We start from the raw sequence: 15,699 nt of genomic DNA on the forward strand, positions 1-15,699 counted from the left end.
AAAAAATCATTACAGCTTTGTCCATAAATGGATCATCTCTTCAATATCTATTCCCCGTTTCTCATTGTTATTCTAATGTTTCCCATGTATCACCTCTCTCTCTCTCTCTCTCTCTCTCTCTCTCTCTCTCTCTCTCTCTCTCTCTCTGCTTATGGGTAGGGGGTAGGCTCAGATCTAAGCCTAGCACTATGATCTTTCCTCCTGGTCCAGAGAACAGCCCAAGGAGGCATCCTGACTCAAACTAGGCTCAAGAGACATGAAGTGATTTTCTATATAAGCTAAAAGGGAGATGTCCCTGTTTATGTGACAGAGCTCACATGTGCCATTACTTGTGTTTCTTTTTTAAGTGCCATGGCCAACTAATGGTGGCCATGTTGAAAAGCACAACTCTACATCAAGGTCTAGGAAAGTACAACACCTGTGCCACCAATAATTGGCAGCAGCAAATTGAAAGATGGTGAATTACCTGAGAATATCTGCCGTAGTTGGTCTTGCTCAAAACTCATATTATGGATGAAGAAGCACAGAGCCCAGACACTTGTTAGTAGTCATGACGCATCTATGATGAGAAGACTGCCTTGGAATAGATAACCTGAAAGGCAAAGAGATAGTTAGAAAGAAGGCATCGACGCCTTCAATGGCACAATGGAATTGCAGAAGTAAACTCACCTGGACATGAGCTCACTTGCGAGCTGTCACATACTAAGTAACCATACATCTTTATTATTTTCTTGTTTGGATTGTTTCAGTGTTTTCCTTTGCCCTGCAAATGGCAGCCATCATTTACAACCTACATTCTTCTTTTGTGTCATTAGCACCATAGAAGATTGATGCCTTTGTCTACTTGGTGCTCCTATAACTGAACATAGTAGACTGGGTAATTTATAAAGAAGAAAGGTTTAATCAGCATGTAGTTTTGGAGGCTGTTTAATTCAAGGTCAAGGTACTATATCTGTCGAAGGTTTGCTTGCTAGTGGGGAATCTGCAAATCTGTTAGAGAGTCAGAGGCTATTATATCATGAAAGGGGTACGTATAAGAGACAGAGCTGTGTTTGTAACAACCTACTGTCAAGATGATGCACTAACTCATTGGTGAACAATGGATTGACCCATTCATGGGGGCAGAACCTCTTAAAGCTCCTACCTGATTCCAACTCTCAATACATCCAAATGGGGACTTTATTTCAACATGAGACATAGCAATTTACTATCTTCCTTCTAACTTTCTGCCAGCTACCCAGTGGCACAAGTCTTATTTTTTCTGACCTTGATAGTGAGCGTCAGATCAATGCTTTCTATACAGTAGCCACTAGCTGAACATGGCTGTTTAAATAAATTTAAAATAAAATTAAATAGAATTTAAAATTGACTCTTATAGTTGTATTAGCCACATTACAGGGGCTTAACAACTAGTGGGTCCCATATTCACCAGTATATAAAGAGACTTTATATACTGGTGCCTCAGGCGCTCCATTGTTTCCTTCTTTCTTCAAACACTTGTCACCCAAGATTTATCCATCATCTTTATCCAACTCATAGCATCACATTCCCATGGAGGCTGCTGTCCTGGGAGTGTGCATCCTCCATCAACATCTCCCTCATTCTGTATGAAACTGGAGCATGTTCTACATTTTCTAGCAACAGTGCTGTGTGTGTGTTTGTGCATGTGTGTGTATGTAGGCTACAGGACAACCTCAGATGGCATTTTTGAAGTACTATCAACTCCCTCCCTCTTTCTGTCTTGAAACAAGCTCTCTCATTTGCATGGAACTTATCAAGTAGACTTTACTGGCTGGCTCATGGTCCATCTATCATCACCTCTGTAGCACGGGGAGCACAAGTGCATGCCCCCAGGTCTAGCTTATGTAGACTCTGAAGGATCAAACTCAGGTAATCATGGTTCTATGGCAAACACTGTCTGGGCTATCTCCCCAGCCTGAGTAACCTGTGTTCTCATACTATCTGACCTGTGCCAGTTAATCCTCTGTGTTCCCTTAAGTAGTCCCTTTTCCTGTATCTTCTTATTTCTGCTAGAAGAGAGACACTAAATTAGGAGACTTTGGGAATCCCTTCTAGGTTTAATATAATACAACTTCAAGTATTTTCTTTTGCTTTATGTGTCGATTTTTTCCCCATTCTTCGGGGTTTATGTGTAATATGGCATTTGGGCCATATATGTATATTAAATCCTGAGATAAAGGGCTAAAAATAGAGAACAATTTTCTTCCAGCAAAAAATAACTTAATTTTAGTTGTAAGGATTTGTATCACTTATATTTGTATGGCTGTGACAAAACTCATAGCAAAGCAACTTATAGAAGAAAGAACTGAATTGGGCTTATAGTTTCAGGGTTTCAGAGTCCATGATAGTAAAGCAAAGCCATGGCTACAGAAACAGCCGAGAGGTCACATCTTAATCCACAAGCGAGAGAAAGAGAGAGAGAGAGAGAGAGAGAGAGAGAGAGAGAGAGAGAGAGAGAGAGCACATACAAGGGAATGGTAAGAGTTCTTTGAAAACTCAAAGCCTGACCCCATGGAAAGGATTCCTCTACAAGGCCACACCTCCTAATCTTTATCAAGCTATACCATGAACCAGAGACCAAGTATTCAAAGATATGAGCCTATAGAGGCCATTCTCATTTAAACCACCACAGGTTGAAACAATGTATGGGTCATTTTTCTTGACTTTGTATCAAAACAGAGAATCAAACACAAGGGGAAGCAGTCACCCTGATTGTGTCACCACATATAAATGACTATATTACTCCTCAAAGAGTGTAATGGAGGTGATAATGGAAATAATAAAAAAAATCAACATTGTCCTATTAAAAATAATTTATTGTATGACAGCTAGATGGTGAACTATTGTTTGGTCCTTGATTCCTTCATTATTATTTATTTATTCATTCAAATATCTAAGCATCCTGGATCCCAGTCAGTATACTAGGTTCTGAGAATGAAGCAGCAAAGGAACGCTTCTACTGGTCATTTCAGTAAGAAAGTAAATCAGATATTAAACAATTTCTGAAATAGCTGCTCACACTAGTGGAGGTAATATCCCAAAGACTGCAGGAACACCTGCTATAATCAACTGATCTTCTCCGAGCATTGGGGATCAGTTTCCCCATCTCATTCAATTGCCCAAGAAATCAGCAGACAGGTGTGCTAGTCAATTTTCATCTTTTAGGGGAAAAAATAACTCACATAAACGTCTTAAAGAATAGCTTGTTTTGAGTCACAATTCAAGGGTAAAGTCCATCCCAGCAGCGAGAACTGGAGATGGCAAGTCACATTGCATCTATGGGGAGCAGAAATCATTGACTGGTGGTGCTCCACTTGAGTTCTTATTTCTTTGCTGTTCAGAAACCCAGTCTGTAACTGTGCTGCCTATGTGTAGAGTGAGTTTCCTACCTCAAGTAACCTGATCTGGTTGTCTCTCAAAGACGTTCTGATATACATGTCTCCTTGATGACTCCAGATTCTGTCAAGCTGGCAGCATGAACCATCACAACACGTTTTTAAGAGGCGAGTGTTGCAGTCAAGCCAGGGGCCAGCTCCAGCAGAGCCTCGTCCATCATGGTCATGGAATTTGCACTTTATTTGAATCTCAGTGGGAGGTCTTTGGAAAACTTCAAACCATGGGTATTGAACATGCTCCAGTTTCATACAGAATGAGGGAGATGTTGATGGAGGATGCACACTCCCAGGACAGCGGCCTCCATGGGAATGTGATGCTGTGAGTTGGATAAAGATGATGGTTAAATCTTGGGTGACAAGTGTTTGAAGAAAGAAGGAAACAATGGAGCGCCTGAGGCATGGCTGGGAAGCAGAAGTAGCAGAAAGTAACAGAAAGAAGCACCTGGATGTAGAAATTCAGTGAAAGGAAGTGGCAGAGTAATATCAGGCTCAAGTCAGTGAGTGAATGCAAGTCATTTATTTAATGATAGTGGGGCTGGGGGAATTTTATTTCAAATCAACTGGAAATCTCAGGGATTTTTTTTTTTAAAGAAAAATAGCACTAACCTTTTTTTCTTGTGTCTGCAAATGGTATACAAGTGTGTACATGTTCACATGTGAGGGGTTATTTGTGCAGGTGCTTTTGCACACGGGTGCATGTGTGCATGGAGACTTGAGGCCAACATTGGGAAATTCCTTGAATTCTTTGAAATTCAAGACAGATTCCTTGGAATTCTCTCCACACTGAGTCAGGCTATCTCTCCCCTCCCCCCAAAAATGCAGAGTTTAACATTTCAGATCATGTGACCACTTAACTTGTTCTGGGGATCCCCTGTTTCTGCCTTCTGAATTCTGGAATTATGAGGACATGCTGTGTCCACTTGGCATTTGTATGGGTTTTAAGGATCCAAATCCAAATCCTTGGGTTTCCATGTCATGTAATACTTTCCCTTCTGAGCCACAACAGCATCCCTGGGTCTGAAATTTTCACAGTGCAAAGCATCATGGGATTGTTCATAGTCAAAGCAATGGTTAGCACACCCTTGTGTGCTTATAACTCATGTTCACACCCTTGTCATGAAGCGACCCCTGGTCTCCGGCTTACCAGTGTTTACTTCTCATGTTGCTTAGAGAGAAGGGTGGGCAGCTGTTACGATTTAAGCTTTAACTGTGTCCTAAAAAGACAATAAAGGAATCAGGAGTTGAAGAACAAAGGAAGGACCTCATTCTTTCTTTGTCTTCTGCCTACAAGACAGAGACGCTAAGCAGTGAGCAGTGGATTCTACTTGATAAAGTAATTGCAAGGATAGGGCTGTTGGAGTTGAAAAATGAGACTCCTGTATGAAGGTTACCTTTTCAGCAGGCCTCGGGAAGATCTTGCTTCAGCCTTATTCTTACAATTACAAAAATTTCGCTGTCTCTATTCAGATCTAAATAATAAATTCTCACCATAAGAAGTAATTTGGCTTCACGGATATCATTCTGTTATTACCAACAGATTTTTAACTTTTGAAAATTATTTTATTATTTTAAATGTCTGAGTATTTTGCCTGCTTGCATGCATGTGTACCACACACAAGCCTGGTGCCTGAAGGGGCCAAAAGAAGGAGTTCTGTTCCCTGAAATTGGAGTTACAGACCATTGTGGACCACCATGTGGATGCTGAGAATGAAACCTGGGGCTTCTGCAAGAGCAGCCAGTGCTCTTAGCTGCTCAACCATCTCTCCAGCCCCTCTTACTCACATGTTTAATTCTTTCCTAAGCAGTAGTAGATTTCTCTATTATTACTACTTTCATCTATTTTATTTTACTTTTTTATTTCTTAGTGTTTTTTTTAAAAAAAAATCTATTTGTTCTAGATTTTTAAAGAATCAATTGTTCCCTTCCTCTTTGTGGCCACTGTAAAGAGTCAAAGAAGTCCTGTCTTTGAGTGGCTTCGTGTCTTAAAAGTCATGTTTCCTCTCTGGCTAGTTTCACTCTTATGGCTAGGCCTATGGTATTACAATTACGAGTTAAAATTTATTGTTTTTTACTAATGTTGTTTGCCTAGAATTTGGTTGCTTAGCACCTGGATTCTCAGAATCAGTGATAAATCTGAATCATAATTCTTTAGCCTTGCTAGACAGAGATGTGACATTATTTTAATCATCCAGTTTCTCTGAAACTAGGTGTCTTTAATAAAAAAATTCATCTATTAGCAATTTTGTATTAAATGAAACTGCATATAAAAGCCTAGACTAGTATAGGAAGCTTTTCTCCTCCCCCCTAAAAGTATTGACACAAGAATCAGCATCATGAGGTCACCTTTGCTTTACCTAATTTTTGTTCATAATATTTTCATTATCCAGTATTGTTTGATATAAGACAATATACAGTAGAGAAGCAACTGTCTTCATTGCTTTTCCTTTTGCTGTGATAGAATACCCTGACTAAAGCAACTTAAGGAACCAGCTATGTTGGCACATGACTTGAATCTCAGAAATTGGGAGGCAGAGAAGCATAGTGTGATCAGTGTGGATCAGTGTGAGTTCAGGGCCAGCCTAGTCTACATAATGAGTTTCAGGCTAGCCAGGACTACATAATGAGACCCTGTTTCCCCCCAAAAAGCATGAGTGAGTTGGAGAAAGGGTTTATTCTGGCTGACAGATACAGAGGGATAGAGTCCATTGTGGCAGGAAGCACATAGCAGCATAGGCAGGAGGTTGGGTGGTCACATTACATTTAGATCCAGGATGCAGAGAGTAAACAGAAAATTCAGCTAGTATGTAAAGATTTAAGGCAATTCCCCCACACTTCCTTCAGCTAGGGTATACCTCCTAAAAGTTCTTATAATTTTTACAAACAATGACATCTTTAGAGCTACAGCTTCATTTGGAACAATTTATTATCCTGCACTTTAGATGTAGTTCTCTACCAAGACTGTTGGATGGCTGAGGCTAAGGCCACCTGCTGATCTTGAAGGCCACCTGATCTTAATTCCCAGTACTCATGTGGATGCATACAAGCGTCTGTATTTCCAGTTCTGGCCTCTGTGTTGCTCCCAGGCATCTCTCTCTTTCTCTCTCTCTCTCTCTCTCTCTCTCTCTCTCTCTCTCTCTCTCTCTCTCTCTCCATTCACTTAGTTCCTTCTGTGCCTCAGCCTCACCTCTTTTCCACCTAGACTTCTATCCTGTTACTGGATCTGTCCTCTCCTCCTTTACTCTCTGCATACCCACTTCTCCTAGTGCAGGGCAGTTTGCTGAACATTTTGGGTGACTTGATTGTTCTGGAGGCTTTAATGTTACCTCCATTGTCTCTGCCAGGCTTTCTTTGTGATTTTCCATGGGAGGGATTCTAATAAATAGGATATTTTTTTAATATGCACATGTATACATACATACATATCATACATACATATACAGTACTGTATTTAAAATATTTATCTTTAGGAATCTGACCCAGAACATGATTGGAACCTCCAGAATACTTAAAAGGTTTTGAATTAATGAAACTGGAAGTTAAAAATAAGAAGCTTGTAGTCCTTTGTATTCCTCCTTCTTTTCAAACACTGCTAACATGACAGTGGCCAATCACCATCAGCCACATGAGGAATCAACTTCTATATCACTCCTTACTGGGATACCCCTGGGCCTCTGCTCCCAACACTCCTCACTTCGTGGTTATCAGTGCATTGACAACAACCAACAGATTCCTATCACAGTGGATTCTGTGAAGACAGGAGTTTGAATGGTACACTGCTCTCTCCTTGGGGATAGCTTAAAATGGAACAAAACAATTTAATTAGGAAATGAGTAATACAGGTTTAAGTCTTTATCAATCAGGATTGTCAATTTTATGCTATAATAAAGTTACAAGTCTCAGTTGCTTTGGCAACTACTTCCTATTCATTGTGTGTATCCATCTGGGTTGGGAGGGGAAGAGGAACGGCCTCTTGTCATGTGGCATGTGGTCCCTTGGTGACCTGTTCTAGGCTGGTAGTCTAGACAGTTAGTCCCTTCTCCAGGGGTAAAGAGAGATCTGCATGGTATTTTTCCAAACATGAAAATCTCAATCCCATGTGATACACCTGTACTAAATGACCAAAGCTTTAAACACAACCAGCCAAAAGGGTACCTGCTTTCTATCCTACAACAATCAGAAGATGTAAAGGCACAACTCCTCTGAAAGGCAGAGGAGTAACCTGTGTTTCTTAAAGTTAGGGAGATGGCTTAATGAGTAAAAGGATTTGAGTTCAAATTCCCATCACTCGTGTCAAAAGCCATTCATGCCTATAGTCCAAGGGCTGTGCAGGGCAAAGACAGGAGGATCCCTGGGGCTTGTTGGGTACCAGCCTAGCTGCAGGTTCTCTGAGAACCTCTCTCAAGGGAATAAGGTGGAGGGCAAAGAGTGACAGAGCAAAACAGTTTATATTCTTGGCCTCTGCACATAAAGGCACACGACACATACCTATACTACAGACTCACATATACAGGTATGCACAGTCTGTTTTTGCTGATGTTTATGTGATTAAGGAGATGATCACTGGCTGGGAGGTAATAGATTGTAAGGTATCTGTTGGGAAAAAATAGATGGAATGATGTGGACTTTCTTCATTCATTTCACTCATCATATACATGTATAGAAGTCATGGCAAATATTTTAACCATATCTGCATGTATAAATTTATGTATGTATATCTACATATATAACTTTTTCTACAGTGCCTTGAACATGACCCACGAGTCCATGCTTCAACTGTATTTAAACTGAATTATAGTTCAGAAACCAGGTTAGTCCTTTGTTTTATCCCTAGACATGAAAATAAGATTATAGTATTTCAAAATGGTAGCATTATTAACATATGTGAATTTATATTTAATGTAAATTCACTTGCAAACCAAAGTTAGAAGCCCCAGAAATCATGGGACAAACGCTGTGTTGAACACCTGGATGTTTCAAATGTCTAGAATAATCTATGTCTCTAGAGGCAATGACTAATAAATTTTGAAACTGCCTTACTGTAAAACACATAAAAATATAAAGGCAGATTTTTTAAAATTATTTTTTCATAAATCTCTTTATTGACATACTGAAGAGATAGGCTCTCCTAGTACAGAGCATTTGAGTTGGGAGGTCACACGGCTTCTTTGTGCCTGTCACCTTGGAAGAGTTTTATTTGCTTTCTCAGCTTCCCTCCATGTTCCCCATTTGTGGGATAAGGATGAGGACAATGCCTGTCCTCTTGAGTTAGTAAAACACTTTAGATCATGTCTTACAAGAGAGAGTTCAGAACAGCGGCAGCACATGGGGAAGGTGTGGTGAACTCTGACTCCTGTCCCTGTGTCTGTTTCTATTGTTGTTTTGACTCTGCAGCAGGAGAATAAGTGTCCTATAGACACCCATTAACTAAGACAGCAATAATGAACCACAGAAATAAGCATACAAAGCCAAACTAAAACTCTGTCATTCTCAACTAACTTGATTGTTATTTTGAAATCGAACTTGTGTGTGTGTTGGGGGGAGGGAGGTACGAAAGAAAAGAGGGAGGGAAGAAAGAGGGAGGGAGGGAGGAAAGAGGGAGGGAGGAATGGAAAAAGAAAGGGGAGGGGGTGTTATCATTGAAAGACCAGTGGGAAGGACTGATAAAACACCAAGACTGTCTCCTCTTTCACTTTGTAGAGCATAGGAAAGAAGGTTGTTCTCAAAGATGCTCCCAGCATTCAGCCTTCTTTATAATGCCCACAAAAGCCAAAGGAATTCTCAGAAACTTTGAAGTTCTCAAGGCAAGAAAATTGAGAGAACCATCTCGGTTCTGAAAATAATGTAGAGGTCTTAAGGCAATGTGACCCTTTGACATCGGGACTCATACCAGTCTTGCTCTCTGCTTTATCCTAAGCCTCTGTCACATAGTAGGTGTGATGTAAGCGATGTGTGAAGCAATTGAATGAGCATTTCAGAGAATTATCACCGGAGCAGCCTATAAAGGAAAACTAGGTCATCTCCCATGCGTCTCAGAAGTTTAAGTACAATCATAGTAGATTTCCAGGGAAGCCGGGGTTCACACCATCGTACTAGAGATGCAGCTGAACTTCTGAGTGCTTTCCCTTCCCTTCTCAGCATGCTATTTAAAGAGAGCAAAAAATACTTTTTTTACAAAGAACTTTGAACATATTTATTCATCATAACTCAGTCTCTGGTGCCAGCAATGATATATTTCTACTTATTAAACATGTTAAATAACTCCAAAGGTAATTTTTTTTTATTTTTCTTAGGAACACAAACATCAGTTATATTCCAGACAAATTGTATTTCAAGAAATAGCTGACAAAACAACTAACCAAGAAAAAAAATTCAGGATAAGCCTAGCTGTATTCCGTTAGCTTGCTGGCAAGAAGAGTCAGAGGTTAGACCTGGTACATGCTTCACTTTCCAATTACTGTTTGAAGCTTAAAACCCATGAACACTATACTATGTTACATGATGCTTTCTTGTCTTTCATTTTTCTTTCCCTTCTCAGTCCTTTGGCATGAGAATGGTATAAGAAAATAAAATAAAACAAAACATACACACACGCAAATAACAAAAACAAAAACCCAAAACCTCCACCAGAGACTATCAGGCAATATCATGTTAAAGCACGGCTTGAGTCAAGGGAGAGTTAAGGGCAGTCATTAGAATTTACCTTATCTATAATCGAGGGTAATGTCACTTTAAGACATGTGAGACTTTAGAGAGGAGGGATGTACTGAAACAGACTCCCGCTACTTACGGAGGTATAGCAGCCCTGCTCCTACATTTCGCTGCCTAACTCTGTCCTGAATGCACTGGAGTAGGGATGGTCTGTCCGTGGCTATAAACTGCTTCTCTTCAGGAAACTACATTAGCTCACCATCACTTCAAAGGTCTCGTCAGACAGAGGTGACGCCAGGGGATGATTTAAAGGTGAACATGACAAGGTTTCCACCCCTCAAACCTTGGTTCCTTTTCTGACAATACAGTGAACGAACCCAGCGTCTTCACAACTGTGGAAACAGGACTGGAAGAGGGAAGCGTGCTTTTTTTTTTTCCTTCAATTCCTAATAAAGAACTGCTGGGAAGCATTCTCTTTGAAAAAAATCTCAGAACTGTGGCACAGATGGATTTTAAAAAGTGTTAGCTCTTTCCAATGAACACTAGGAGAGTGTCCTGCTCTTGGCTGGATTTTTCAGGTAAGAAAGCCTCTGTAAGATTTAAGATTCAGAAAGCAGATTTGCAACATATTCAGAGAAGTATGCAATACTAGATGCATTATTTGGGGGGTGGAAACACTGCCACAGAGCAGAGCTCTGTCAGGGAGCAACCAAAAGAAGAGATATGCAGGAGCTTAGGAAGTAATGCTGAGAATTACAGAAAGTTAACTGGGAAGGAGAGAGAGAGAGAGAGAGAGAGAGAGAGAGAGAGAGAGAGAGAGAGAGAGAGAGAGAAAAGAAGAAAGGAAGGAAGAGGAAAGCCTTGTAATTGTCAAGTCACAGCATGTTGTGTGTGCTAAGCTCGAGTGGGTTAAATGAGCAGAAGGAGAGTCTCTGAAGAATCGTTAAGTTTGATGATGGTTAGACTTTTTTCCCTGAGTTAAATTTCCAGTGCATTTTAACAGTGATGGATGAATAGCAAATGCATACCGGGTCACCTCTGTTTTGTCTCTCTGTAATTTGCAGGCTATTCTGAAAGGTTCTAAAATGCATTCCTTTGGGGAGTCACAGGAGGGGAGTTGTTATTTACCTCAGCTGATGAGAGTGTATCTATGCTACCCTGCTAGTTCGGAAAACAATGAGACAAAGCACGCTGTATACAAAAGTAAACAGTGGGCCACCAAACTAGAAACTAATTAGAAAGTGACTGGTCCATCTGAGTCACTGCCTGGGGGCATGGATGGCTCCATGCTGCTAAAAAGAATGTTTTCCCACTTTGCACTTAATTACAGTTGTCACATTTATGTATTATCATCCTCAAAGCCCTTCTCAAACACTCCATCTCCCTGAAACCTGCAAATTATTCAGAACTATGCACATGCATGTGTGTGTGTGTGTCTGTGTCTGTGTGTGTGTGTGTGTGTGTGCATAATGTCTATTTTTGTTGAATATCACAGCTTTTAAAAGAGTACCAATTTCCACAGATAAGGAAGGCATACTGGGAGGTCACGAGCAGGTTTTCAGTAGATAGTGGAAATTCTTGAAGGGTGTCATTTGACAGAGGAAAGGTGCACCACCTTGATTGCAAAGTCCCTCTCTGAGCTCTCAGAGAGAAAAGCGTGTCACTAAATGAATCCTTATATAGGGGATGCTTCCTGTTACTGGCTGACTAAGGACAATGCTTCAGGTTTGATTAATTTGGCTATATGAAATGCAGCACAAGATGCTGTTGGGGAAATCGGACAATATGTAGCGCCGTTGAGCTTCTGTAGCTCCTGAGATGCTCATAGGTGCAGATAAGACTGTCAAAGTTTCAGTGCCTGAGAAAAGGTATATGCTTACCCGTATAAATACACACACCACCTGTATATAAATATTCATCAGTGCTCCGGCAAATGCCACAATGGGATCTTAGGAGGCAAAGCAGTCCTGTAAATTACTGCTTGCTGTAGGATAGACACCCAGACCTTGCCTCTGAAACTCATTCTGGCTGAAGACACAATGCCTTCTGATTTCAAGTCTAGTCAGAAAGATCCGTTCTATCGGGAGATTACAACATGCCTCTTAGAAATGATTACTTAGTTTAGAAGACAGCATTGTGATTAAAAATTCATGACTGTAGAATTAAAAAAAAAAAGAGCCCACTCTTTCTTCCAGGCTTATGTCAGACTTGCAATGAAGTTAGAATGATCAAGTAAGTCTACAGCTACTGAATGCCTGGGAAAACTAGTTCGCCAATCTTTGTGTAAAACTGGATATCTCCACGGAGGTGTAATATTTGAATCTGCCTAGATAATACTGACCAACTTTATTTTTGTGCTTTTTTTTTTTTGGAGAAAGAAAGAAAGAGGCCTCTTACAGAACTTAAGGGACATCTTTATGAGATTCTGGAAAGGGTCTTCAGTCCTACTCCCAACATGACCTCTACAGTAATGTTCTTTCTAGCCAGCCAAGTAGCAAGAGAGCACTACGTCTGAGGTCTCCCTTCTCTCCTCAGTGGGCCATACTACTCTGGGGCTTGAAGCCAGGAGTAACCTGTTCTTGTCTGATGTTCTCTTTAGAGAATGACAATGGTCTCTGCAATGTCCTGGGTCCTGTACTTGTGGATAAGTGCTTGTGCGATGCTGCTTTGCCATGGGTCACTCCAACACACCTTCCAGCAGCACCACCTGCACAGGCCAGGTAAGTGGGGGAGCTGGCTCCTCAGGAGGCTCCTCCAGGCTCACCATGGTCTCTTCAACAGATGGCGGAATGCAAGTGACAGAAATTGCTATCGTGTGGGCAGTTTGCCTTTGAATTCTAAGACATGTTGTGGGCTGGATGCTCTGGGGGAAGGAGAGTGTACCAAAAAACGCCTCAGAGATATTTCTGTTAATTTCTCAGAAAAGGTGGGTTTCTCTAGAGGTGCGCCCGCTCCACCCCCAATTCTCTTCCACACACCTTGCTCGGGAGAATGATTTGTACAATAGCAAATTACTCTACCAAAGGTGGGGGAAACTTTCAAAACTAGAGGATTGGGAGGAAGCATGTATTCCCTGGGGCGAGTTTATACCTAGTGCAGATACGGTCTTTTCAGTCTATGTGGCTAAAGAGTCTACAGCTGCGTTAATGACCAGACTAACTTTAGAAGTTGTCAATGAAAAAGAAAAGGAAACAGTGACTTACTATGTCGTGTCTGGTTTAATTTGCATCCTGTCTTCTCTCCCTTCCTTTCTTTACTTTTGGTTTCTCCAGTATGTTCCGTGCCCCCACCCTTTTTTCCTCCCTCTGTTGGCAGTTTCAGGAACAAGTTCGCTTTGGCATGGTTTTTTGAAAATTTCCTTTATTGATTTATTTTTCCTTTTAGTTCCTGGCGCAGTTTGCTTTGCTCGGCTTCTAACTCTTCCCTTCCCTCACTCTCCAATCTGGATTTTTTTTTTCTTTCTTTGCCTCTTCAGCTTTCTCATTACAAAGTCGCTCCGGGTTTCGATTGTTCTTAAGCTTCCTGGTTGGTTCTCAGAAAGGTTTCCTTCCGTTTTCTGCATAGCTGTGTTTAGCCTTTGTGTCCTTTCGTCGCACCCCCTACCTCAAAGTCCTTGGTGGTACCCTCTGATGGTGAAGCCCAACGTTCCGGGGGACCAGTTGCACGTCCAAGTTCCGGCTCCTCGGTTCATGGGTGCTGCCGCCCCTCCCTCCAGGTCCCTCTTTCCTGGCCTCCTGCCATCCACAGGGTTTCTCCGTGCGGCAGGTCCGCAATCTGCGTGCTGTCTTTTGTGGCGCCGCAACCTTAACCGTGATCCCCTGCTCTTGTTTCGGCCTTCTCCAACCCCTCTCCCGGTGTCTTTTGCTGCCTCCCGGGGCTCAGTTTCCAGTCTAGGGTAGACTGGAAAGAGATGGGAGGGTGCATGCCAGAGCCCGCCTGCTGAGTCTGCAGCCCTTAGGTGCAGAGGAGGGCTGGGGGCGGAGGCCAGCTGTCCCCAGTCCCAGCCGCCTTCTTTTTGTAAGTCAGGTCAGCGAGGGAGAGAGGGGGCGCTGGTGCCCCTGCGAGTGGGCATGGAAACCACTCTGCTGCCAGGTGGGTGCTGCTCGCCTGTGTTTTCTGTGTCCTGTGTGCAGACCCTGGCACGGGAAGCACCAGATTCCTGCCAGAAGCTTCAGTGCCAACATGGAGGGAACACAATCTTTGATTTGGGGATCCCTGAGCTACCTCCAATCACTTAATCACCAATCTGTTCTGGCAAGAAAAGTCTTCAGCTTGTTACATAGTCATACAAATAACCTGGGAAATGTGCCTTCTCTGTAATACTTAACAATGAGATAAAAGAACCATTAATCCGGACAGTGCTAGGCACCGTGTTCAGGGTTAATTCAGATTGTTATTTCAATCTTTGCATAAGTCAAGTCGGTATAGTTTACCCTCTTTTCCCAGACAACAGAAGTAGAAGTTTGGAGGGGCTGGGTGACTAGCCTGAAGCCACCCAAAGAATGGTTGCCAATGAAGGTGGTGTCCCTGTGACTCTGCCTGAGAGGGGAAACTACCCTGTAGTACACAACCTGACTATATCAGGGAGTCTCTTTGAGAAGCATTAGATATAGTCTATAACTTTAAGGCCATGTCAGTTCAGGAGCCCATTTAAGGGGCCAGCCACTCCTGGGGTTACCTGAAATAGGTGGCAGTTGGTGGGGGTCAGGGACTAGTCAACATCTCTCTGTCACTTAACTTTGGTGATATGACCTTGGATAAGTGGCTTTTCATATTTGCACTAATTTACCCATCAGGAGACGGGGAAGGGGGACGAGGCGACAACTTCCTAGGAAATGGGTAGTGTTATGTGCATTGTGATTTTTTTTTCCTGTAAATATCAGGCATGGCTGACATTCTGGGTAAGGGGCTGCAACCTGTATGTTATGGGTATTGATCAAGTCAAATTTTCCTACTGCTGAATAAATCGACTGGGCCAGGTCAAAAGCTTGTTGTTCCTGTTGTTTCCCAGCCATGCAATGCATGGCTAGGATGTGCCAGCCATTACCTCTCTTTATGCTGTGCATGTAGTCATTAAACAAAACAAAACAAAACAAAAGAAAGAAGGAAAAGAAGATGTCATAAAGTGTGTAGTGGACTCTCGCGTAGTGTTTATTTGCTTATGGAAACTGGGGCTATTATTATGTGTAACAAAAATTCATATCATCTTAGGCCTTATTAAAATTCCATGATTTTTTAAATTGAGAAACAGATACACGATTCTGACTGAAATTAAACTCATTACTCATGTTTCCCCTTATCTACCATAGAGCTCGCTCACTACCAGCCAATACATGTTGGAGCTTTACCTTAAATATTCCCAGGAACTATGCTGCTGACAGCTCTACTCCCAAATACTCACTCTCTGAGCCGTATCTCAGCCTTACTGTCCGGAAGGAGGAACTATCTATGCCTCTTCAAGTGCAGAGGGATTAAAATTACATTGATTTGGAAGTCCAGTGGGTTTTGTAATGTGCTTATTCAACAACTTCCTTAGGATTTCCCCAATAGCTGCGGAGATGAAAATGGTCAATTTTGGTCCTAGTAATCCTCTAAATCAGTTCAGTCACTCTTTAATGTGCTCTCCTGTTTGGGT

General features: G+C 41.8%; 1 protein-coding gene and 1 long non-coding RNA gene across 5 annotated transcripts in view; one reads left to right on the plus strand and one right to left on the minus strand.

Moving 5' to 3' along the window:
- LOC102549269 (uncharacterized) overlaps window positions 1–14,088 on the minus strand; it is a 99,983-nt gene extending 85,895 nt beyond the window's left edge. Inside the window, exons 1-2 of the long non-coding RNA XR_015686915.1 lie at window positions 13,268–14,088; window positions 467–592 (exon numbers count right to left, since the gene is read on the minus strand). This is a non-coding gene — a long non-coding RNA (uncharacterized LOC102549269). The remainder of the gene's footprint in view (window positions 1–466; window positions 593–13,267) is intronic.
- Tafa1 (TAFA chemokine like family member 1) overlaps window positions 10,184–15,699 on the plus strand; it is a 507,607-nt gene continuing 502,091 nt past the window's right edge. For 2 of the 4 annotated variants that reach the window (NM_001431830.1, NM_001431832.1), the window contains 2 exon segments: window positions 10,229–10,642; window positions 12,664–12,784. In NM_001431830.1, the coding sequence (NP_001418759.1) occupies window positions 12,667–12,784 (118 nt within the window). In that variant the 5' untranslated portion in view covers window positions 10,229–10,642; window positions 12,664–12,666. 4 annotated transcript variants of the gene reach the window in all.

Source organism: Rattus norvegicus, chromosome 4, assembly GCF_021556685.1.
Source record: "Rattus norvegicus strain SHRSP/BbbUtx chromosome 4, alternate assembly SHRSP_T2T, whole genome shotgun sequence".
NCBI lineage: Eukaryota > Metazoa > Chordata > Mammalia > Rodentia > Muridae > Rattus > Rattus norvegicus.